The sequence below is a fragment of the Mchenga conophoros genome, linkage group LG14 (assembly GCF_057382185.1).
Source record: "Mchenga conophoros isolate Kocher_MC1m ecotype Shallow Benthic linkage group LG14, M_conophoros_male_GT1.1, whole genome shotgun sequence".
Classification (NCBI taxonomy): Eukaryota; Metazoa; Chordata; class Actinopteri; order Cichliformes; family Cichlidae; genus Mchenga; species Mchenga conophoros.
Window position 1 is genome coordinate 10,239,335 of NC_140539.1, and position 21,992 is coordinate 10,261,326.

Genomic DNA, 21,992 nt, shown 5'->3' on the forward strand with positions numbered 1-21,992 from the left:
AGATTAATTTATACAGGTGACTTACTGGAGGTGTGTGCTTGTGTGAACTTGGTTTTAAAACTATTTTAAAAGTACAAAAATCAGTCAAAGAGAAAACTTAATCAAGCATTGTTTATTATCACTGAACTTGCCTGTGACTTGCACAGTAATGGTTTTCAATATCACTCCAAACACTGTTTACATTAAAAAAATTATACTTCTTTAATAGTCTTTTAAAAAAAAAAAGCACTGTAAAAACACCATCAGCATAGTACATCTGTACAGCAGGCACATTGTCTATATATTATACTTTATTAAAAAATTGATTTGCAAATCCCACAATGCAAAAATCCCATTTCAAGTTTGTATTTTTCTTTTATTTGTAAATTCTCAGTAGTAGATAAGCCACAGAAAACAACACCAGGCTTAAAAAAATAAATGCATAAAGGAATTTCCTCAAAAAGCAATCTTTTTATTGAAATACAGTACCCACTTGAAGCCTCACATTTTACCATAGGTCACTTTTTCCATGGAAGACCTTGCATATCACAAACACAATCGCTCAGGTTACACCACACACACACACTTTCACACCTGTTTTTTTTTTTAAGTGCACATCTCAGTTCTTCCTTCCACAGGTGTATTGTATCCTATCAAGCTCTTCTTTTGAGGTTACATTTTAAACATATGAGCAAATGAACACTTTCACACATGTAATTAAACCAGGAACCCTGTTAAGTCCATCTGATGGTCATACCAGACCTGTGCATTAACTTACTTTACAGGAATTTTAACCTTCGTACCAAATTTTTCTTTCATGTCTAAAGAGATCGCAGAAAAAAAAATGTGATCACCTTTATTAAGGGGATGTGCACAAGCCACACACCTTTGCGTGCAGCACAAACACACTGAAGGCCACTCTTAAGGGGAATGCAAAGAAGGACAAGAGTGCACTGGTTTGACCCTCCAACACCACTGCTGGAAGCTGAGTGTGGAAGGCTAAGTTGGTGAGTGGCAAAATGAAGGTGTAAGCCTGAGAGGTCCTATAAGGACTAACAGTGTGATGGTTTTAGCCCTTAATCTGGCTCAGTGCTATGTTGCCAGCCATTCTCCACTGGCAAGCGGCTCTTTGACATCAGAGTCCAGCACAGCCTGCAACTCCACCCCTGAGTCCTGCTCCTCATCCCCAATCAGTGCCTCCTCCACTCCTTTCCCTTGTCGCCCCCTCCTGTGACCACCCTGTCTCCTGGGCAAGCAGAGAAGGACCCTGAAGTCTACGTGGGCCATCATAACCTCCAATGTGTAGTAGAGGGACCAGAAGAGAGCAAAACAGCCAAGCAACAGCATGAACTGGAAGAGGAGGAGGACACAGGTTATAGAAACAAGGAATGTAAATCACCACAGGAAGAGTCAATCAGTGATGGCTGAATGTGCTGGTAAAGTGCAAAGGAAGGGAGCTGATAAAGAATGGAAAAGGAGAAGGAGCACACACACCTAAAGGTTAGCTGAAGGGTTAATTAATCAATACTCGATTTGTTTTATACCCTTTTGTCCAGGGGCTCACAGATTTTAGTTACCCTCTCACATGTCCACCATCCTACTGCTAAGTTAAGTTACGCACATCTTAACTAAATAAGAAAGATGAAGGCCTGAGGATATATTTAATCACTGGAGACTTTATGATAAACACTTCCCTGATTGATGGTTAAAACCATGAAAGTTGTACAAGAAACATGTTAAAAAACAACAACAAACACACATCACCTCCCCAGGGAGAAAATGAACACAGTCCGCAAAGAACTCAAAAGACTGAAGCACACAGTGGGCAACAGCATGGTAACCATGACGCGGCTTGTCTGAGTGTGCAACGTAAACGCCGCGCTGTTTACCTTGAGGTTGTTGGATGTGAAGGGCTTGGTGATTTCTGGAGGCAGGTCCAGGCCTGGAGGGCAGGGCAGAGAGAAGTTGCTGTGCAGATACTTCCCAGTCATTGCCTCCTCCACCAGCCTGTCAATCGATGCACAGCCCATCAAACTCACAGAACATCTTCCTAAAAATCACATGTTCACTCCAAACATCTGCGCAAGTGTTATGCCGACTGTGTATCGGTTCTTGCCTCTGTCTTTCCTTGACCTCGCTGAACAACATAGATGAACCATACAGAGTCAACTTCCTCTCCTTCAGCACTCCCACAGCGGCACACTGGACAGAAGATTCATCTTCTACAGAAAAAGTGGAGTGAGGAGGTCATGATGAAGAGTCAAACAAATAAAAAAAATTTAAAAACCCAAACAAGTCAAGCTGTAAGCAGGGCAGAAACTCACTGTGGTCAGAGATCTTGAGGGTGTAGAGGCCCTGGGCTCTCTCTCCCCAGCAGCGCACAGTGGAGAAAGTCCAGTCCTGGTAGCCTGCATTATCTCTATGAGCACAAAACACACACAGCTACATTAGACTGCAGCACAAACAATTTTCAGTGCAATCTTGAGATACATTAGAAACCTTAAACGTGAGTACGTTTTACAATTACCATTTTCCGTAAAGTGTTGTTTTACAAAGCTCAAAGACAGAAACTACCTGTCGATGGCACGGCGAGCCCCGATGACTGATGTCATACCGCTGGGGCAGATCAACACGAACTCCACGTTGCCACGGCAAGGATGGATGACTGTCACGGTCACGGCCACATGCTCCAGGGTCTCCATTCCAGATTGTCTCAGGTCGGCAGCAGAGACTGATGGAGAGGAGACAGAGCGGCTCACACTGTTTGTATGTTTGACAGTTTGACCCTTTATTCTAACCTGGTAAACAATGAATCAGAATCAGAATGGGTTTATTGCCAGATGTTGAGGTTTACAACATTAGGAAATTGCTGCGGTGCTTCAGTGCAGACAATAAGAATTAAAGTGCTATGTAGAAAAAAAGAAATCTGCCGCAGATGCGACAAATATTGGAAATAAATCCACAGGCGTTGTAGTCCTGCAGTTAAGGAGCTCTTCTCTGGTGTAAGAATATCCAGAGGAGTGCCCAGACACAGAAGAAGTGCACAAAAACAAGACAAAAGTAACGCACTGAAGCACCAGGGCATCCATACGCGGCGCCATCTTGGTTAAGATGTGAATATGCTTGAAATCATTCAGAATGCATGTTTAAGTTTCTATTTCAGGGCTCACTAGTGTCATTTTAAGTGCTGCTTCACAATACGGCGGTGATAAGAATTCAATTTTCTACTCATCCTATTATTTACAAAACTTTATTTCAGTAAAACTTCTTTGCTGCTGTTATGACAAAGCAAATAACATTTCCTTTAAAAACAATTAGAGTTTAGCTAATGAATGAAATCAGTCCTAATCTGGAGAGACTTTAAAACAGAGCAAATCAATAAAAACCACTCTATAATTTCAATCTTCCCTCAAACGTGAATCTGTTATCAGTGAGTCTTCCTGACCACCTCTTGCCCTCCCAGTGCGAGTGTCTGGTAATTTCTTGGTATTTCCTGGGCTCTGAGTGCTAATGGGCCATGGCTCTATCTGACCATGTAGGGCTGAACACATCCTCGGGGCAGGGAAGGACGCAGAGGGCCCAAGGAGAGAGGAGGAGACGTGTAAACAGAGGTGTGGACGGTAAGATGGAGAGGCATGGGACAGATGTAGAGAAAAAGGGAGGGGCAGCAAGGACAAGGAGACACATGGAGAAGAGGAAAGTAAGAAGGAAAAGAAAGCAACTGTAGAGGGGAAATGAAATAAAGGACAAAGAAGAAGCTTGGAGAAAGGTTTTAAATGCTAGAAGCTCTGACAGCTCAGAGTTCAAATCAACTTCAGATTTTGGAAGATTTTCCATGAATGCACTGGTCTGGCAGTGGTTTTCACTGGAAATTTTAAGGAAACCTGATATGCATTCAATAAACAGGGTGCGGGGGTGAGTGCGTAATAAACTCCAGACAGCACGCTGCTGACCTGTGCTCATAGCTCAAGAAGGGAAGACACATGAAGATGAAGATGTATCCTGGGATAAAAGACTGCATGCTTTTCTAAATAAGCAGATGATGGTTTTTTTTATATCTTTGTCATTGGGCTGGTCATGAGCTTTAGGCCAAACTAAATAAATTCAGTGTAGAGTTATAAAAATGATGTAAGATTGTTGAAACTTTTTTTTTCAATCCCAACTTTTGTCTGAGATGACAGGTTTGAGTATACCACACAAACCAACTCTGCTAAATGACTGCTCTGGGTTAGAATGTGATGACGCAGCAGCTGTGAGCTTTTACCATCGTGTTTCTCTTTTACAACTAACTCACTGGCGTTCCTTCACCTCGCAGCAACCTAAAACCTCTATTCTTCACAGGAACGTGAGACTGCGAGCTCCCACACATCCTCTCTCCCTCAGAAAAGTCAAACTCAAGTTGTCTGTAAACTAACGTCACCCACTCGCCCTGAGCTGGGCTGATGAAACCTGATGTGACTGGCCATGAACAGGTCAGAGCAAGTTGCAGCGTGCGCTTACAAGTGGAGAAAATGTTCACATGGGAAGAAGAAATTTTGAAAAGCTAAAGGGGGCGTGTTAGTGAGTCAGCCAAAACACATAGAAACTACCACAACAAACCCCGAGTAGTGTGACGGGCAGGTCTGAACAGCGTCAGTGGTGAAGAAAAAAAGAGCCCCAACCAATACTGACTGAAACGACGCTTAAAGGAGAAAATGTGGAGTACAGCACCTCTTTAACAGCAGCTCTTTGTGCGCACACACACAGACGCACACACATCTGGCTGTATTCCTGAAATCAACAAGCCCATAAAAGAGGGAAGATACAGATCGAGGGAGGAGAGGAGGAGATGAGGGAGAAGGAAATGTTTCTGCTAGAATGAGGTCACCATATGCGAAAAAACTGTACAAGGGAGAGATTACATACACAGATAGCTGAATGTGAGAGATTCAGAGCGGTAAGAAGTGATGAAGGAACAAAATGAATAGTGAGAAATGTTAAAGTAGTTATATCAGAAAAAAATTGAAGAAAATGGGGAAAAAAACCTGCAAAGAAATCTGGAAAAATAATTTCGCCAAGGGAACTCACAAACAAAGAGAACATTACCAAATATGGACAAGCAGCCTGTCTGAGGAGCAGGCAGGCAGAGAGGGAGGGGCAGAGGGAGTTAGCTACATGAGTGCAGTGCGTAAACTTGACAAGTAAATGTCCAGTACAGAGCTGAGAGAGAAGAGTAGACACTGAGGCAGGGTTACCTTCCCAGGTAAGGACGAGCTCATCGGGATAGATCACAATGGGGGTTTCCTCCTTTATTACAGAGCTCTGATAGGACAAGAGGAATGGCACTGACTCCCACACCTGAAACAGAAACCAGAGACATCTTCAGCCTAACCTGGAGTGGACATCTTTATTGAGAGCAGTGGCTGTGTCTCTACGTGCGTATGTGTGAACCTTGGCAGCATTGACGAGCCTCCACGCGTTGAGCAGACCGAAGCCGTGCTGGTGGCTGTGATGAAATCCTGCTCCGTTCACCTTCCAGTCGGCACTACTGTCGCACTGTCAAAACAAACACAGCCAAGATCGAGTTTATGCTTTTATTGAGCAACAGAAATGACAAAATAAACAACAGAGACCACTTCCAGGAGTATTGGGAAATGAGATACATCAGATCTGGCACGTTAATGAGCCAGCTTTCCTCTTAGGCAAATTTTGTTACCCCTGGACAAAGGCTGGCTCTCTGAGTCTCATATAAACTGGCTGCTGCCTGTAACTATGTAAATATAGCAGCAGTAAGTTTGGACAGGGCTTACCCATCCATATAAAAGCTGATTCTTTATCTGGCCTTCATAACACTCGAAGCATTGCTTTACTATTTATGATTACTGGAAGAGTAACTAGCAATAATGGGGGTAGATGAGGCTTCATATGTATCAAAATGCATTCAACATCACACGCTGACGATATCGGAAGTGCAGAAAAATTAGCAGGACTTTCCAAGGCTACGAAAAAAATTAAAATAAAAAAAATTGTCACCATATCCTGACAATCTACACACAATTCCTTAATAATAAAAATAACTTGTGGAGCTCGTCAGTCACAAGACTTAACACAGGGACTAATCAGCCGAGTTCTCTCTTTGATTCCTGGTTGGCTGGGCCGTAGCTGCATGTTACTGAAATCACCACTTTCTCCCGCTTGTCTGTTTTTACTGCACTCTATATGTCAGCGATGAAGACTCACAAATTTTTATAAGCCAATAACTCTTGATTTTTAGCCACTGAAGCAAAACACTGCTGAAAAAAAGATTAAGGGAAGATTTCAAAACACTGTTAGAACTGTGAGCTAAATTGTGTCAGAGCCTACATTTAGTTTACTTTGCATCCCATTTTCACCTTTCAGGTTTTGACATGTCATTTTGAATCATTCTGTGAACAGCTGGTATTGTGACCTGATTGGCTGAACAACAGAACACACAAGGGCTTTACTCAAAAAGATACTCGACAATTACATTACACCAAATAATGCAAATGTTAGTGTGTGTGTGTGTGTGTGTGTGTACTGTAATAACCAAGTTTCTGAATTTCATCAGGCTTACCTTGGTGGCAGTGAAGGTGATGATGTGCTGGATATCCCTCCAGGTGAGGCAGGGCCGGACCTGCAGCATGAGTGCCACCATTCCTGCTGCCAGGGGTGCTGCAGCAGACGTACCGGTGTGGCCCTCGGTACAACCTGTGCCCCCCTGCATGGACCAGTCTGAAGTCACCTGAAGAACCACACAGATGGGCTGAGTGTTGGAAGGATAGTTTGGAGAAACTGTGCACAGTATAAACAGTGTCACGGTAGTAAAAACTGTCAGGAGTCTGAATATAAACTGTTATCAAACCCTCAAACCCTTTTAAAAAGCCATCTTGACCCATTTGAACGAATGTAACCAGAGTTCAGCCCTCTGTATGTGCAGTTATTGGAGTACAATTTGACACTGGCAACACCCAGAGAAGAATTTAAGAGCCACATTAAGATTAAAAAAAGTAAAATAAATGAGGTTAAACGAACAAAACCACAGGGAGGAATACATTAAAATGTGTATACACAGACAAAGACAATCCAGACACCTCCTTGAGCAAACAGCAAAAGATCAACAGCTATTCCCAGCTGTTGATCTTTTGCTGTTTTCTCATGGACATCAAATACAGCGCAGTGCTGTACATGTACTGGGTCTCAAAAATGTTTTTAAAAAGGCAATTATGATTGGATGTGGGTGGTATTGCAGTATGATTTTCAATACACTCTCTGTTTAGCTAGTAAGAAGATGATGTATTTTGGTCTTCTGTGCTGTTGCACTGTGTTAATATGCCACCAATGTGCAGTGTCTCCTGATCCACAACAAGTAATTTATTAAGAACGTTTCATTTATATAGCACCTTTTAAGATGAAAATCACAATGTGGTTCATATCAAACACAGACAATTAAAAACGAAACAGACGATAAGACAAAATAAAATACTAAGGCCCAGTTAGCTTTTTAAATGAGGAATTTTTATGGCTGAACACAAACCCTGATCAGAACATCTGAGAGTCCTACTGGTGACACATAGCTGCAAAGGTTCACTGATATATTTCGGTGCTAAAGTTGAACTTTGCATTGAATTCTAAATTTAATAGGGAGTGAGTGCATTGAGATCAGCAGCTGTGTGAGATGAGCAACGTTGGGGGATCTGGTAAGCCTACCAGCAGCAATCTGTGGAAGATATAGATGGTCCAAGGAGGTTTTACTGAGGCAGACGAAGAGTAAATTACAATAGTCCAAAGATGAGATAAAAGCATGAACAGCAACTAATATTTCTCAGCTGATGAAAACAAGAACAAACTAAACCTTAAACACGCAAATCCAACAGAGTGCTAAGCTCAGCGAGCTGTGCAACATAACAACAGTGAACAGAAAACAAAGTAACCAGTAAACTGTTCATGAGTATCTTGGGTTTAGTCCCACTGATCAAAGATGACACAGCCAACATTAACAAAGAACTGTTTGCCCCTAGAAAGTTGTGCTTGAGGAAAATAATCAACCAGTCTCTTACTATCATTCCTTGAAGGAAGCCATCCTTGAGCCACCTATTTAAGTGGGTAATGCATTGCCTGAGTCTAATAGTTACACATCCAATCATTTGTTCTAACTTTCAACCTCCTTATTTACAACATCCACTACAGGTATTAGAGCTGTTGGCAAGGCTACGCAGACTGCAGCCCCTTGTAGTTGTCCAGTAATGAATAATGAAGCGCTGTTCTACAACGATATAACTGCTATTTGTGGTGACACCTAGTGAAGGTAGCAAAGTGTAATCGTTCAGTCAATCAAATGCTGCCAGTACAACTGCTGCTATCTACCAGATACACTGATGTAAAAGTCAGTATGTGATGGACACATGAGAAACAAAATATGCTGCCAAACTGTGGTCACCATTGTTCAAAGCATTAGAGGCTCTTTTTTAACTCATATACGAGGTTTTATAAGGCCCACATGTCTTTTAGAAATAGTCATGGTGTATTTATTTCAAACAACTGAATTTCTTCATCTCCAACACTGAGCATCATGTTTTAATTAGTCACAGCTATTATTTGGGACTTACATTATTTTTATGAGAGTTGAAGCCCTTAAAATATCTTCAATCCTCCATTAGTACAAGATGCAAAAACTGCCAACAGCTTAGAAGTAATTTCTAAGATATCACTACTTTTTTTTCTCATGACTGTCCAGATGTTATAAACTCAATAATAAATCCCAACTCAGCGCGCTGGTGACAGCAGCTGTTCTTGGTAAAAGTTTCTGGAGACTATTTAACTAACAGGCAGCGTCTGGACAGCATTTGGCCTGTGACCATACTGTGGTCAGCAGCCCACTCCTGGCTAAGCTCTTCTCCCTCAGGCGATGACATCCGCCGCTCCAAACTGCGTTACCGTGGTGATGCACAAACAACAGCAAATACAAGTCAGCGGCTTCAATGGGCTCTTACCCCTGTCAACATTAGTCATGGTTTTCAGATGAAAACACTCCCTGTTGCTCTTGATGTGGAGCTGCTCTTTCAAACAGCTGTCCCCATCACTACAGTTTTAGACCTTTCCAGTAGAGAACTCAAACACACTGGTCTGCATGTCATGTCTTGGAGTTTGGTATCTGCAGGCTTAATCAGTAAGGTTAAATATACGCAGCACAACAGTTTTTAAACATGTAGAGCAAGAAACAGACCCTTTTGAAAATTTTATATAGATTTTCTATATTGGCGATCATCTGTTCACTCACACGTGTGTGCTGGCCAAGAGGTTGACAGCTCACCTAGACACAACTCAACTTTATGTCTCCTTTCCAGTGCCACCTTGGCTCGACTTTACTCTGTTTTGGTGATTTTTGATTAAAATTTAGCACCACCTCAATGTGGGTGTGGTCATTGGTGCCGCACAGCAGCACAGAAGTCCCGTAACATCATTTGCATGCAACGCAAACAGTTGGAACCCTGGCCTCCTGCTACTACCACCTAATGGAAAAACAGAGTCAAGCAAAGCCAAGTCTGTGCTAGTGGAAAGAAGGCTTTGGAGAGAGTAACAATTTTTGGGAACTTTTTATTATACTTGTAATCATGTAACAAGTTATTTCAGCTTGAGTGGAGATACAGAACAGCCTGCCTCCACAAATTTCTTTAAAGACTGCAGTTCAAATATTAGTTAAACTTTTAAATTTCTGCTACATTTAGCATCACGCAATGCTGTAGTTATCTACAAACTGTGCTAACATCCACTTGGAAGAATGCCAAGACTCACCTTTGAGTCAATCTCTGTCTAGTTGCTTACTTTACACATGATGCACATGATTTAAAGCTGTTTGTCTAGTTCAGAACGCACACACCTCTAGTCTGAATTTCACCGAACATGTAAGGTGTCAAACCACTGTCATGGCCACTATTAACCCAGCTAAATGAAGCTAAACTAAGTTGACTCGCTATTCATGCACTTAATTCTTTTAGTTGTCTTTGTTTGATGAGACTTACAATGCTCCTCAAAGAGCCCCTCCCACTGCTGAAAGTGACGGCCAGCATGGATGCGCACTCCTCAGCATAGAATGGCATCTTGCCTTTCTCGTCGACCGCTCCTGCATCAAACAAACACAGAAACTACTTGCATGCGCCACACATACTGCACAAATAAACCTGCAGAAACAGGGCGGGCACAGGCACGCCTAAGAATGTCCGGTTCTTACCGATTGTAATGGTGTAGATTGAGTTGGCGTACCCGTCGTAGTTGCAGTTGTCGTTGTACTGACCACCGTTACCGCTGGCAACTATAAAGATGCTCCCGAATCCTCGTCTGCCTGCAATCACCCCGTGCTGCAGAGCTGCCTGTGGAACAGGGACAACAAACAAGTCATTAGCATAAAAACAAAAAAAATAACAAAAACATGAAGTGAAAATCTGCAGTGGTCTTCTACATGTCCAAGCTGCTGAGCTGTTGTGTTTTACTGCCCTCTGCTGGACAAAGAGTTCTGTGAATAGATGATCCCACCTTGCCCAGAGGATGAGGTCCATCCACAGTATGCCCATCATCATCTGGACCCCAACTAAAAAACACACAACGAGCAACATCAGCAAGAACATGAGAACCTTCATTAATATGATATTACAGCATATTAAAACACCGCTTAATTACACAGGGGAAACAGTCGGACCTGCAGCTGTAGATGTCATTAACTTGGTAGTGTTTGTTAAAGGCTATAGCCTCCAGGCTGTCTGTCAGCGGGCCATCGAGCACTCTAATACCTTAGAAGCAAGCAACAAGTCACAAATGAGATAAATTCAGTATTAACTCTGTCATCTTCAGATTTTAACAACGGAAAAAAAAAAAATCAAGATTTTCCGGTCTGTACCTGCTACTTTGCTGCCATAGGCCACTCCCACTGCGCAGAAGCTGTTGTTGGAAACAGCTGCAATCTCCCCAGCGCACCGAGTACCGTGGTGGTTGTCGCTGTGAATGTCAGGGTGAGGCATGGGGTCTGGGTCATTTGAGTTAAGGTCGTAGCTGCCTTCTGGACTCTAAGGAGGACATAAAATCAGTTTTTAAACATTACTAGAATCGTTAATAAGACAATCAAGAAAACTATTACAACTAGAACTTCTTATTATCCAATTCACTTTGATGTTCTCTTCACTGTGTGATCACCTTTCTACTAGTGCGGACTGTAAGTCTGTCTACACTGTAAAAAACAAAACAAAACAAAAAAACTGCTTCCCTTCTGCTGACAGCGACATTCTCTCTACTTTATAACTTTCCTCTGATCTACAACATGCTGTTTAAAGTTAAATCTGCCACAGTAGTTCCTCCACAGCAAGATGATTCTTGTCTGGCCTGCAGTTGCTAAACTATAATACAAAAGCCCACTGGCAGAATTGACTAAAAAAAAAGTATCGATTACAGTGATTCAACACTGGATTCCCTACGAAACAAATAAATCCATGCCAGTTCCCATTGTTAAGCAATAGGAATAAATCAAAAAATTGCTTAGACAGTTTTGACTTACATAATTTGGCTGAATATCTTGGTGGGTGTGCTCCACCCCGTCATCAACAACCACCACTGTGACTCCCTGGCCGGTAATGTTACGCTCCCACACTCCTGTCACGTTGATGTCCATGCCCTTACTGACGTCATTGTGCTGCAAAAACAGGCAGAGTAAAAAAAGGATGAGAGGAAGAGGTGGAAATAGAAATGTCAAGGTAAATCAAAACGAGAACAAAAATCAAAACAAGAGAACAGAAGGAGAAAAGGTGAAGTGGTGTATCTGGCAGTATGGGTCTTATTGTACAACAAGCATTTCTGTGAAGCCAATCAGAGCTTTGAAATCCACTATGGCTGTTTTGTGTTTTTGTACCCACATATTGGACAGCTGTGAAAAACAAAGTAATAAGCTTATAAATCAGGAAACTATAAAAGAGGCGCAAGCTCAAAGGTTACAATCAACTGAGAGGCAGTATTTAGCTTTTCACTTTGCACTTCATTCTCACTTTAGGCAACAATTTACTTTCCTTCCCTCTCCTTGGTAAGCTGTCTGATATTGCTCCGTAGCATTTGGCATAACCGTTAAAAATAACACCAAATGTCACGTCGCACACAGATTGTTACATTGATTCACACTTAAATTGCCTGGCTTAAATTCCATTCTGATTGAGTTGTTAAAATAGAATTTAGAGCTAAAAGTGCTTTTTAATTAAGATATGAATTGATTGTCAGCCTCTGAATTAGTTAAAAATGTTAATGCCACATTTCATCATAAAGACAGAGTCAGTCATATAATAATAATAATGATGATAATAATGGATTGGATTTATATAGCGCTTTTCAAGGCACCCAAAGCGCTTTACAATTCCACTATTCATTCACTCTCACATTCACACACTGGTGGAGGCAAGCTAAAGTTGTAGCCACAGCTGCCCTGGGGCAGACTGACAGAAGCGAGGCTGCCATATCGCGCCATCGGCCCCTCTGGCCAACACCAGTAGGCAAGTAGGGTAAAGTGTCTTGCCCAAGGACACAACGACCAGGACAGAGAGGCCAGGGATCGAACCGGCGACCTTCCGGTTACAGATACGCTTCCCAACCCCTGAGCCACGGTCGCTCGTTAATATGCATCCTCACCAGGTGCCACTGTTTGGGGTAGTTGGGGTCATTGAAGGCCATCGATCTCTTTGAGCGGCTGAGCACTCTCTCCTGAGAGTACCACATAACATGAGGGTGTCCTGCTAAAACATCCTCAGGCCGGAGAGTTTGTCTCTTGATGCGTCCTACAGACCCAGCACCGGGCTTTGTAGAGCACAGCAAGTAGTGGCCTTCCAGGTGTCCTATCTGGCCATGGTTGTGCAGCCCAGCCTGCTCCGCTACCTGTGACAAGAGAGAACAAAGATGACGACTGAAAAAATTAAACTAGGACAATGCATCTAAACGTGGCCACCTTCATGTAAGACTAATGTAAGGCACTGCTGGTCCAGAGAAACCTTTTTATAGATCTTATAACATTTGGAGGAAGTCCAAATTGTGTGTGTGTGTGTGTGTGTGTGTGTGTGTGTGTGTGTGTGTGTGTGTGTGTATCCAGACTGAAGGAACTGTTGGCAGGTGCTAACTGACATACCATGAGAAGATCATGAAAGTGAATCACTATTGGTATGATTTACTGGAATATAACTCCAACAGGCTGGCATGTGCTCTTAATGTGGGTAGGTGTGATTGGTTAGTGGGGTTTTGGAGGTAATCAGGAGCAGCACCAGGAACTGCAGGAAGCCTCGGTGTAAGATTAGCAGCTCTCTGTATACGGTACTTAACATGTAAGTAATGAGTCACTTGTAATGTTATGTTATGCATTTTAAAAGTGAACCAAATCACATCTCTAATTTTCAACTACAGCATTATCATGAAACTCCTGACACTCAGTAAACACATGTTCCAAATCACAGCGTCCTCCAACTCATTCTTGTGTTTGTAGCTTAGTTGTTGTTATGCCAACAGCTGGCTGGCTGTTGGATATGTTGCTCAGAAATGCAATCAGTTGTGTGAATGGAAAAAAAAGAAGAAAAGGAAAACGTAAAAGATCTAACAGTATGCAGTTCTGTGGGAAGTATCGTAGTGAGAATGCTTCACAGAACTGTTTGGTCCTAAAGCATTTTTACAGCAAACCTGTAAAACAAACCCTGTCAAATCACTACATAGATAAGAGACCATGGGATAAAAAGAGAATACGAACAGGGAGCAAAAAACAAACAACTGAAAGGTTTGGTGAAATGAAAAGCTAATGAATGTGAATGTGTTAAGTCCAAATGCAAGTGTACGAAATGGCCTATTATGGTTACAATATCAACAGCAAATAGCAAGCTCTTAAGTCTAATCTGAAAAAGCATGAATGAAGTACTCTACCTTGTTGGCTATGAAATCCATGTGCACAGCACCGTGTTCACCATCTTCTTCCTTGTGATTAAGACCAATGTGCAGTCGAACCGCCCAGGACTGACCTGGACTGCAAGAGGGTGACGGCCAAAGTGAGGGATCAGAGGCAGGCGCTAAAGGAAGTGAGGGGGTGACAGGGGTCAGAAGGATGAGCAGCAGGAGGACGAAGGAGGACAGAAAAATCAGTAAGAGGAAAGTAGGCAGATAGAGCTTTGCCATGGCGAGGAAGGGTGATGCACGGGGCCAAAAGGGCGAGTTCTCCTCATTGGAAAAGCGACCTGAACATCAGACAGAGTCAGACAGGGAGAGAAAAAGGTGTCATTAGTGAGGACAATCTGTGAATCAGTGCGCCTTGGTGTTTATCATCTGCATGCTGTATTCAGAAGCAATGTATCAAATTCACAGCACCTTACTAACTCGATGCCATCTGTGTTAGATAAACCCTGTGGTTAAATCAAAGCCTTTGCACCAGTGAGACACACAGTGCATTCCAACACCTGCAAAACAACATCAATCATACCTGTTGTGGGCGGTTTCTTCTAGCCAAACAACAGGTTGTACTACATGTATGCCTCAGGTTTTTTCACTGAACCAAATAACGTGACAAATCAATCACCAGGAAAACGTCCAGTCTGCGCAAATGTGCGTATGTAACATCTATAACCACATCAGACATACAGCCGAAGACATTACCGATGGCTGTCCTATCGAAAATCTGAATTATGATATTGATAGCCTTAAAAAGGCATTTACGGCTATTTAAATCGTGGCTCTTTCTCTTTGATACGCATTAGCTGTCTTGTCACCCAACAGTACGCTCTCGTGACTTCTTAGTTTTGATTACTTCTTTTTGTTTTGTTTTTATTCAGATTACTAGCTAGCTGTACGTTTGACCGAGATTTGTTGTATAATTACAGTGTCTGTGAAAACACTGCCACGTACACTCGATAAAATTATAATGTAGTAAGAACAGAAAAAGAAAGAGGAAAAAAGTCAACAACCTGAAGAGGGAGTCGGGTTTCGTTCCCAGCCTCGTTGTTATCATAGCTTAGTAAGCGAGCTAGTTGTCCTGGCGGCTAACGAGTAAGCTCGCTATTCTTTTATTAGATAAAGTAGTACGAATTAGTAGCTGTTTGAAAATGATCTGTAGTCAGACACCTTCAGCTTAGTTTTCCACCGAATCCCCGTTTAGTCCTCTGCCGTTTGTGAAATTCAGGGAACCAAAGGTAATCATCTCATTTCCGTACAACGCTCGAAAAGTCGCTATCTAGGTGCTACGTCACGCGTTGCGCAAAACGTCGTGTGGGCTTCCTGATTGGCCCAGAGCCACGGCGTAAAGCACTGCAGTTAAAACAACAACAGCAAGTTATTCAAAACACTTGGAGCATTTATCATAATCGAAGATTTATCGTAAGAAATCATTAACAATTTTCCCTCAATATAAAAAAGAAGTGCAATTTCAACAGCATGTCTGTTTTTGTTTTTGTACAAGATAAAAGAATTGCTGCTCTATTGAATGCAAGAAATCTTCTTAGCACTCTTTGTATGGGGTCAGAACGATGGCACCTTGAAATGAAACCGAAAAAAATATTGAAACCTAAAAAAAAAATATTATAACTGAAATAAATGTACTGAAAATCTTGTATTGAAACAGAAAAAAAATGATAGTGAAAAACAATTAATTGAAACTGTTTTTTCAGTTTCAATCCATTTTTTTTCGGTTTCAATCCATTTTTCGGTTTCAAACCATTTTTTTTTTCGGTTTCCAATTCAGCGATCCAAGCCTCCAGAGCTGCATAAAGGCTACATTTATTGCAAGTATTATTTCTGCTCATTTAAAAAAACAGAAAGCATAACCAGAGTCGGAGCATAACCAGAGTCGGAGCAGTCTTCCACAATAATTGGGTTTGACATATCAGGTTAAATAAAGACTGCTGAGGAGCAAGCATGGCTTGGGCCCATCTCAGAGCTCACCCTTGCAGCAGGATAACCATGAAAGAAATTTTGCACAGTCTAAGGAATAAATTCTCCTTTGTTGATGAAACACTAGGAAACACTGTGAGGAAACCTCCGTTCTTTTCACTGGTAAAAACTTCAGGTGTAGGAAGGGGCCTCTCCAGAGGTACAACCTCCCTGAGCTGTGCTGCTGACCATGCCCATCGTTTTATGACCACAGTATACTCATCTTATAACAGATGTCAATCCAGCAGATTATCTTTGTCATGTGGTGGATCAGGAGATTTGCAACATGGATGCACAGCCGACAAATCTGAAGCAACTGTGTGATGCTATCATGTCAATATGAAACTAAATCTGTGAGGAATGTTTCCAGGTCTTTGTTGAATCTGCGCCACAAAGAATTAAGGCATTTCCGAAGGTGAAAGAAGGTCCAAAACAGTACTGGCAAGGTGTAACTAATGAAGTGGCCAGTGACTGTATTTAGTGTCTAGATGTTTTTTCAGTATTTTATTCACTTAATAGCAGGACAGAATACCACACGACTGTGGCCTTGTGTTATACTCTCTTTGCTACAGTGATGCTGCAGACAAACACAGACATCGTAATCAGACATTTAAGAAGAGCCTCTTGAAGATGAAGGTCTGTGTCTCTTGACCTAAACACATAATCCAGTTAAATCTAATTTATGTTCATCAATGCCCCTCACACTGTAACTTAAAGTAATAAATTGGTTACTGATTAATTACAGAAGTATATTTGTGAACTTAAAGATGTAAGCCTTGGACCATCGAGATGAAATGTGGTTGGGAAACTTAACAAGCTTTGATAAAGCTTCATCAGTAGCTCGAGCAAGACCTCAAAGCCTTCGCTCACCAGGGGTGGTTAGCAGACTGTGGTTGTATCATGCAGCCTAACAACATGCAGTAAATTGCAGGTTAAAGCAGTCTGCTTACACGTTGTTAAACGAGGGAAGGGAACTAATGTGGCTGTCACATTACCCTTTTGTCCCATTTCATCCCAGGACTCGATTAAATTGCTGCTCACTTTCTACAGTACTTAAAACTGATCAGTAGGACCTGAAACTGCAAACATTCAAACATTCAGGCCAAGTTAGAATCAGCAGGTGAACGTATTAATCTTCTAAAAGTTTTTGACCAGGAGGTTAAACTCATACAAATTAGCTTCACCCAGGCTCATGAAAACATTTTCCTGCTTACAGATAGCAGATCATTTGTGTCAGTAGGGTTTATATTTGAGCTTCTTGTTCACACAGAACAATTTTTCTTCATTTTTTTTAACGATTACCAAAGTCTGTGAATCCCTAAATTGTGCAGTTGTTCTTTTTGCTCCCCCCAAGGTCACTTTCACCATGTGACAAAAACAACACCCCACTGTACACACTCGGGCCACCAGCAACTTTCTAAATCCTCAATAAAAAGCTGACGGGTTGCAATGATGTTCCAAATAACTTATTAAGAAAACAACTAAAGAGACAGAAACTATTATGAAAACTGGTTTATTTTATATCTCCTAGTTTGAAATGAAGCAATAAAAACATGTATAAAGCATCACAAACTGTAATATTATACAAATAGAATAGAATAGAATAGAATAGAATTCAACTTTATTGTCATTGCACATGCACAGGTACAGGGCAACGAAATGCAGTTTGCATCCATCCAGAAGTGCTTTAGTGATATAGATATATTACAATATATATTAGTAATAATATAGATATGTGAGTATATTACAGAAATGGGTCTATTATGGTATGTTATAATGTACACGGTATGAAGTATGTTGTGAATATTCTATAACTATAAGTATGTACAGGCTGTAGTGAGTACAAGCTATGTACAGGCTATGAACAGGATATAAATATGAAAAACTATACAGAATATGAAATAAATAACTTTACAGAATCTGAGATATACAGCTATACAGAAATGGGAACTATGCAAGTTGTAAACAGTTGTAGGATTAAAGATTATCGAATGTACAGAATGATTATTTACACAGAGCTATACAGTAGTGCAGTTAAGATAAGTGAGGGTGTAGATAGTTTCTACAGAGGCTATATAAAGTGCTAGTGGTTGTGAGTGGTGGTTCAGTCCATGTTATTATTGTGTTTGAGGGTACAGTTGTCCATTGTGGGTGTGTGTATGTTCAGTCCATGAGTTTAACGTGGGTCAGATGTCAGGAGGCAGAGTTCAGGAATCTGACAGCTGTGGTCTTAGTCCGGAGGCTCCTGTGGCGCCTCCCAGAGGGCAGGAGGGTGAGGAGTCCATGTGATGGGTGACTGGGGTCTTTGATGATTTTCCCAGGCCTTTTCAGACACCGCTTCCTGTAGATGTCTTTTATTGCAGGAAGTGGTGCTCCGGCGATGCGCTGAGCAGTTTTCACGACCCTCTGCAACGCCTTCCGGTCCGAGGCAGAGCAGTTCCCGTACCAGACTGTTATACAGTTGGTCAGGATGCTCTCGATGGTGCAACGATAGAAGTTCACCAGGATGCCTGAGGACAGGTGGTTCTTCCTCAGAGTCCTCAAGAAGAAGAAGCGCTGGTGAGCCTTCTTGACCAGCTTGGAGCAGTTGGTCGTCCAGGTGAGATCCTTGGAGATGTGGACTCCCAGGAACTTGAAGCTGCTCACACGCTCCACAGCGTCCCCCTTAAAGGGCCACAGAACGTGTCATCACTTACCTTGCACCTCTTTGCACTTACCTCTTCAGTGCAGATGTCTTCTCTGCTTCTCTTTGCTGAGGAGGTGAGAACTGAGGTTGAAGGAGAAGCTTCGTGAGAAGAGGGGGAGGATGAGAGAAGGATATACTCACCATGGCCAAAAGAGCTTGCAAAGAAAAGCGTCTGGACTTCTTTAAGTTACTTGAAGACGTTTCACCTCTCATCCGAGAAGCTTCTTCAGTTCTAAGGTCAAATGGTGGAGAGTCCCAGATATAAACCTAGTGGGAGAAACCCCCCACAGAGGGACAAAAGGACCCCCTGATGATCCTCTAATCGCCTGAGCCAAGGTGGGAAACTGGGCGTGGGTCCCAATCAGCCAGAGTTTCGGGTGAGTTCATTGTGAAACCTGGCCCCACTTATCATGCGAATTCCTGAGGTCAGATGGCCCAGGATGTGAGTGGGCGTTAAGGCGTCTGGGAAGGGATCTCAAAACTGGATTATAGATGGCAGAGAGTTGGTGTCATAAACCCCCGCCTCTGTTCAAAGATGGTCGCTCACAGTGGACATAGATGGCTTCTTTCACTCCTCTTTCAAACCATCTGTCCTCTCTGTCCAAAATGTGAACATTGGCATCCTCGAAAGAGTGTCCTTTATCCTTAAGATGCAGATGGACTGCTGAGTCTTGTCCTGTGGAGGTGGCTCTTCTATGGTGTGCCATGCACTTGTGAAGTGGCTGTTTGGTCTCTCCGATATCGAGGTCTGGGCATTCCTCGCTGCACTGTACAGCATACACCACATTGTTAAGTTTGTGTTTTGGCGTTTTGTCTTTCGGGTGAACCAGTTTTTGTCTGAGCGTGTTGCTGGGTCTGAAATACACTGGGATGTCATGCTTGGAGAAAACTCTCCTGAGTTTCTCTGATACACCGGCTACATAGGGGATGACAATGTTGTTGCATATGTCCTTCTTATCCTCCCTCGCTGGTGTCTGATCTTCTTTTCTGTGCCTCTTTGCTGACTTTAAAAACGCCCATTTAGGATAGCTGCAAGTTTTGAGTGCTTCCTTTACATGTGTGTGTTCCTTCTTTTTTCCTTCAGGCTTAGCTTGCCTTCAAGACTTTGAAAAGGTCTTGAAGGCCCCCCAGCGCGCCCCTGGACGCCAAAACAGTGCCAGCAGAGTGAAACTGAAAAATGGTTTGAAACCGAAAAATGGATTGAAACTGGAAAAAAAAGAAATTTGTAAGCGAAAACAAAAGAATTACAGTTTCAATTATTTGTTTTTCACTATCAATTTTTTTCAGTTTCAATACAAGAGTTTTCAGTACATTTATTTCAGTTACAATATTTTTTTTTTCGGTTTCATTTCAAGGTGGCATCGTTCTGATCCCATATCTTTGGGCTTACATTGCAGGAGGGAATGTGTAAAAGCACAGAAAAAGTTCTGTACTTTTTATTGTAGATATTAGGAGAAAAACAGGAACGTTTCTGTCATTTTTGTTTCGTTTTTTAAGTTTGAAGATATCATTCTAATACGAGGTGCTTATGTAGTTACTAAATGATTACTGTTTGGTAGTTTTTTATGTTTAATTATGTTAAATGGGAGATTTCCCTAATATCCTTTGCACACAGCTCTGTCTGTGACCACAGAAGCCCCATCGACCTCTTCTGATTGCAAGGGGCAGCCAATCAGAAGAAAGTTGAGCTATAACGGTTTGTTTTAGACAATGGAAGAAATAGAGGGCCACATCAAGGCCAAGAAACATGTAGGGCTTATTTTAAATTACAAATCTTGCAAGGCTATTGCAGTTGAGTTTAATAACACACACCTATATATATATATATATATATATATATATATATATATATATATACAGGGAGTGCAGAATTATTAGGCAAGTTGTATTTTTGAGGAATAATTTTATTATTGAACAACAACCATGTTCTCAATGAACCCAAAAATATCAAAGCTGAATGTTTTTGGAAGTAGTTTTTAGTTTGTTTTTAGTTTTAGCTATTTTAGGGGGATATCTGTGTGTGCAGGTGACTATTACTGTGCATAATTATTAGGCAACTTAACAAAAAACAAATATATACCCATTTCAATTATTTATTTTTACCAGTGAAACCAATATAACATCTCCACATTCACAAATATACATTTCTGACATTCAAAAACAAAACAAAAACAAATCAGCGACCAATATAGCCACCTTTCTTTGCAAGGACACTCAAAAGCCTGCCATCCATGGATTCTGTCAGTGTTTTGATCTGTTCACCATCAACATTGCGTGCAGCAGCAACCACAGCCTCCCAGACACTGTTCAGAGAGGTGTACTGTTTTCCCTCCTTGTAAATCTCACATTTGATGATGGGGTTCAGATCAGGTGAACAAGGTGGCCATGTCATTAGTTTTTCTTCTTTTATACCCTTTCTTGCCAGCCACGCTGTGGAGTACTTGGACGTGTGTGATGGAGCATTGTCCTGCATGAAAATCATGTTTTTCTTGAAGGATGCAGACTTCTTCCTGTACCACTGCTTGAAGAAGGTGTCTTCCAGAAACTGGCAGTAGGACTGGGAGTTGAGCTCGACTCCATCCTCAACCCGAAAAGGCCCCACAAGCTCATCTTTGATGATACCAGCCCAAACCAGTACTCCACCTCCACCTTGCTGGCGTCTGAGTCGGACTGGAGCTCTCTGCCCTTTACCAATCCAGCCACGGGCCCATCCATCTGGCCCATCAAGACTCACTCTCATTTCATCAGTCCATAAAACCTTAGAAAAACCAGTCTTGAGATATTTCTTGGCCCAGTCTTGACGTTTCAGCTTGTGTGTCCTGTTCAGTGGTGGTCGTCTTTCAGCCTTTCTTACCTTGGCCATGTCTCTGAGTATTGCACACCTTGTGCTTTTGGGCACTCCAGTGATGTTGCAGCTCTGAAATATGGCCAAACTGGTGGCAAGTGGCATCTTGGCAGCTGCACGCTTGACTTTTCTCAGTTCATGGGCAGTTATTTTGCGCCTTGGTTTTTCCACACGCTTCTTGCGACCCTGTTGACTATTTTGAATGAAACGCTTGATTGTTCGATGATCACGCTTCAGAAGCTTTGCAATTTTGAGACTGCTGCATCCCTCTGCAAGATATCTCACTATTTTTGACTTTTCTGAGCCTGTCAAGTTCTTCTTTTGACCCATTTTGCCAAAGGAAAGGACGTTGCCTAATAATTATGCACACCTGATATAGGGTGTTGATGTCATTAGACCACACCCCTTCTCATTACAGAGATGCACATCACCTAATATGCTTAATTGGTAGTAGGCTTTCGAGCCTATACAGCTTGGAGTAAGACAACATGCATGAAGAGGATGATGTGGACAAAATACTCATTTGCCTAATAATTCCGCACACACATGTACATAGACAACACA

General features: G+C 41.9%; 1 protein-coding gene across 3 annotated transcripts; it reads right to left on the reverse strand.

Annotated features, from left to right (window-relative positions):
• Positions 1–96: 96 nt before the first annotated feature.
• Positions 97–15,236, reverse strand: pcsk7 (proprotein convertase subtilisin/kexin type 7). Of its 3 annotated transcripts, XM_085245141.1 has the most exons (18): positions 14,937–15,236; positions 14,344–14,432; positions 13,906–14,213; positions 12,637–12,879; positions 11,522–11,656; positions 10,871–11,036; positions 10,673–10,763; positions 10,510–10,564; positions 10,208–10,346; positions 9,999–10,099; positions 6,554–6,721; positions 5,410–5,514; positions 5,214–5,316; positions 2,554–2,710; positions 2,304–2,398; positions 2,096–2,201; positions 1,869–1,986; positions 97–1,329 (listed from the first exon to the last, which is right to left on the reverse strand). In XM_085245141.1, the coding sequence occupies exons 3-18, from the start codon at positions 14,152–14,154 to the stop codon at positions 1,072–1,074; spliced, it is 2,289 nt and encodes a 762-aa protein (XP_085101267.1). In that variant the 5' UTR covers positions 14,155–14,213; positions 14,344–14,432; positions 14,937–15,236; the 3' UTR covers positions 97–1,071. The 3 variants fall into 3 exon arrangements, with proteins under 3 accessions (XP_085101267.1, XP_085101266.1, XP_085101268.1); XM_085245140.1 differs by lacking the exon at positions 14,344–14,432; XM_085245142.1 differs by lacking the exon at positions 14,344–14,432 and having other exon boundaries at positions 15,094–15,230.
• Between the last annotated feature and the right edge of the window lie 6,756 nt (positions 15,237–21,992).

Coding starts and splice junctions, on each gene's coding strand:
- pcsk7 (XM_085245140.1), bottom strand. CDS start 14,154: ATGGCAAAGCTCTATCTGCCTACTTTCCTCTTACTGATTTTTCTGTCC. Junction 11,657..12,636: donor ACCCCAAACAGTGGCACCTG/GTGAGGATGCAT, acceptor CTGTTTTTGCAG/CACAATGACGTCAGTAAGGG. Junction 5,317..5,409: donor GGCTCGTCAATGCTGCCAAG/GTTCACACATAC, acceptor TTTCTGTTTCAG/GTGTGGGAGTCAGTGCCATT.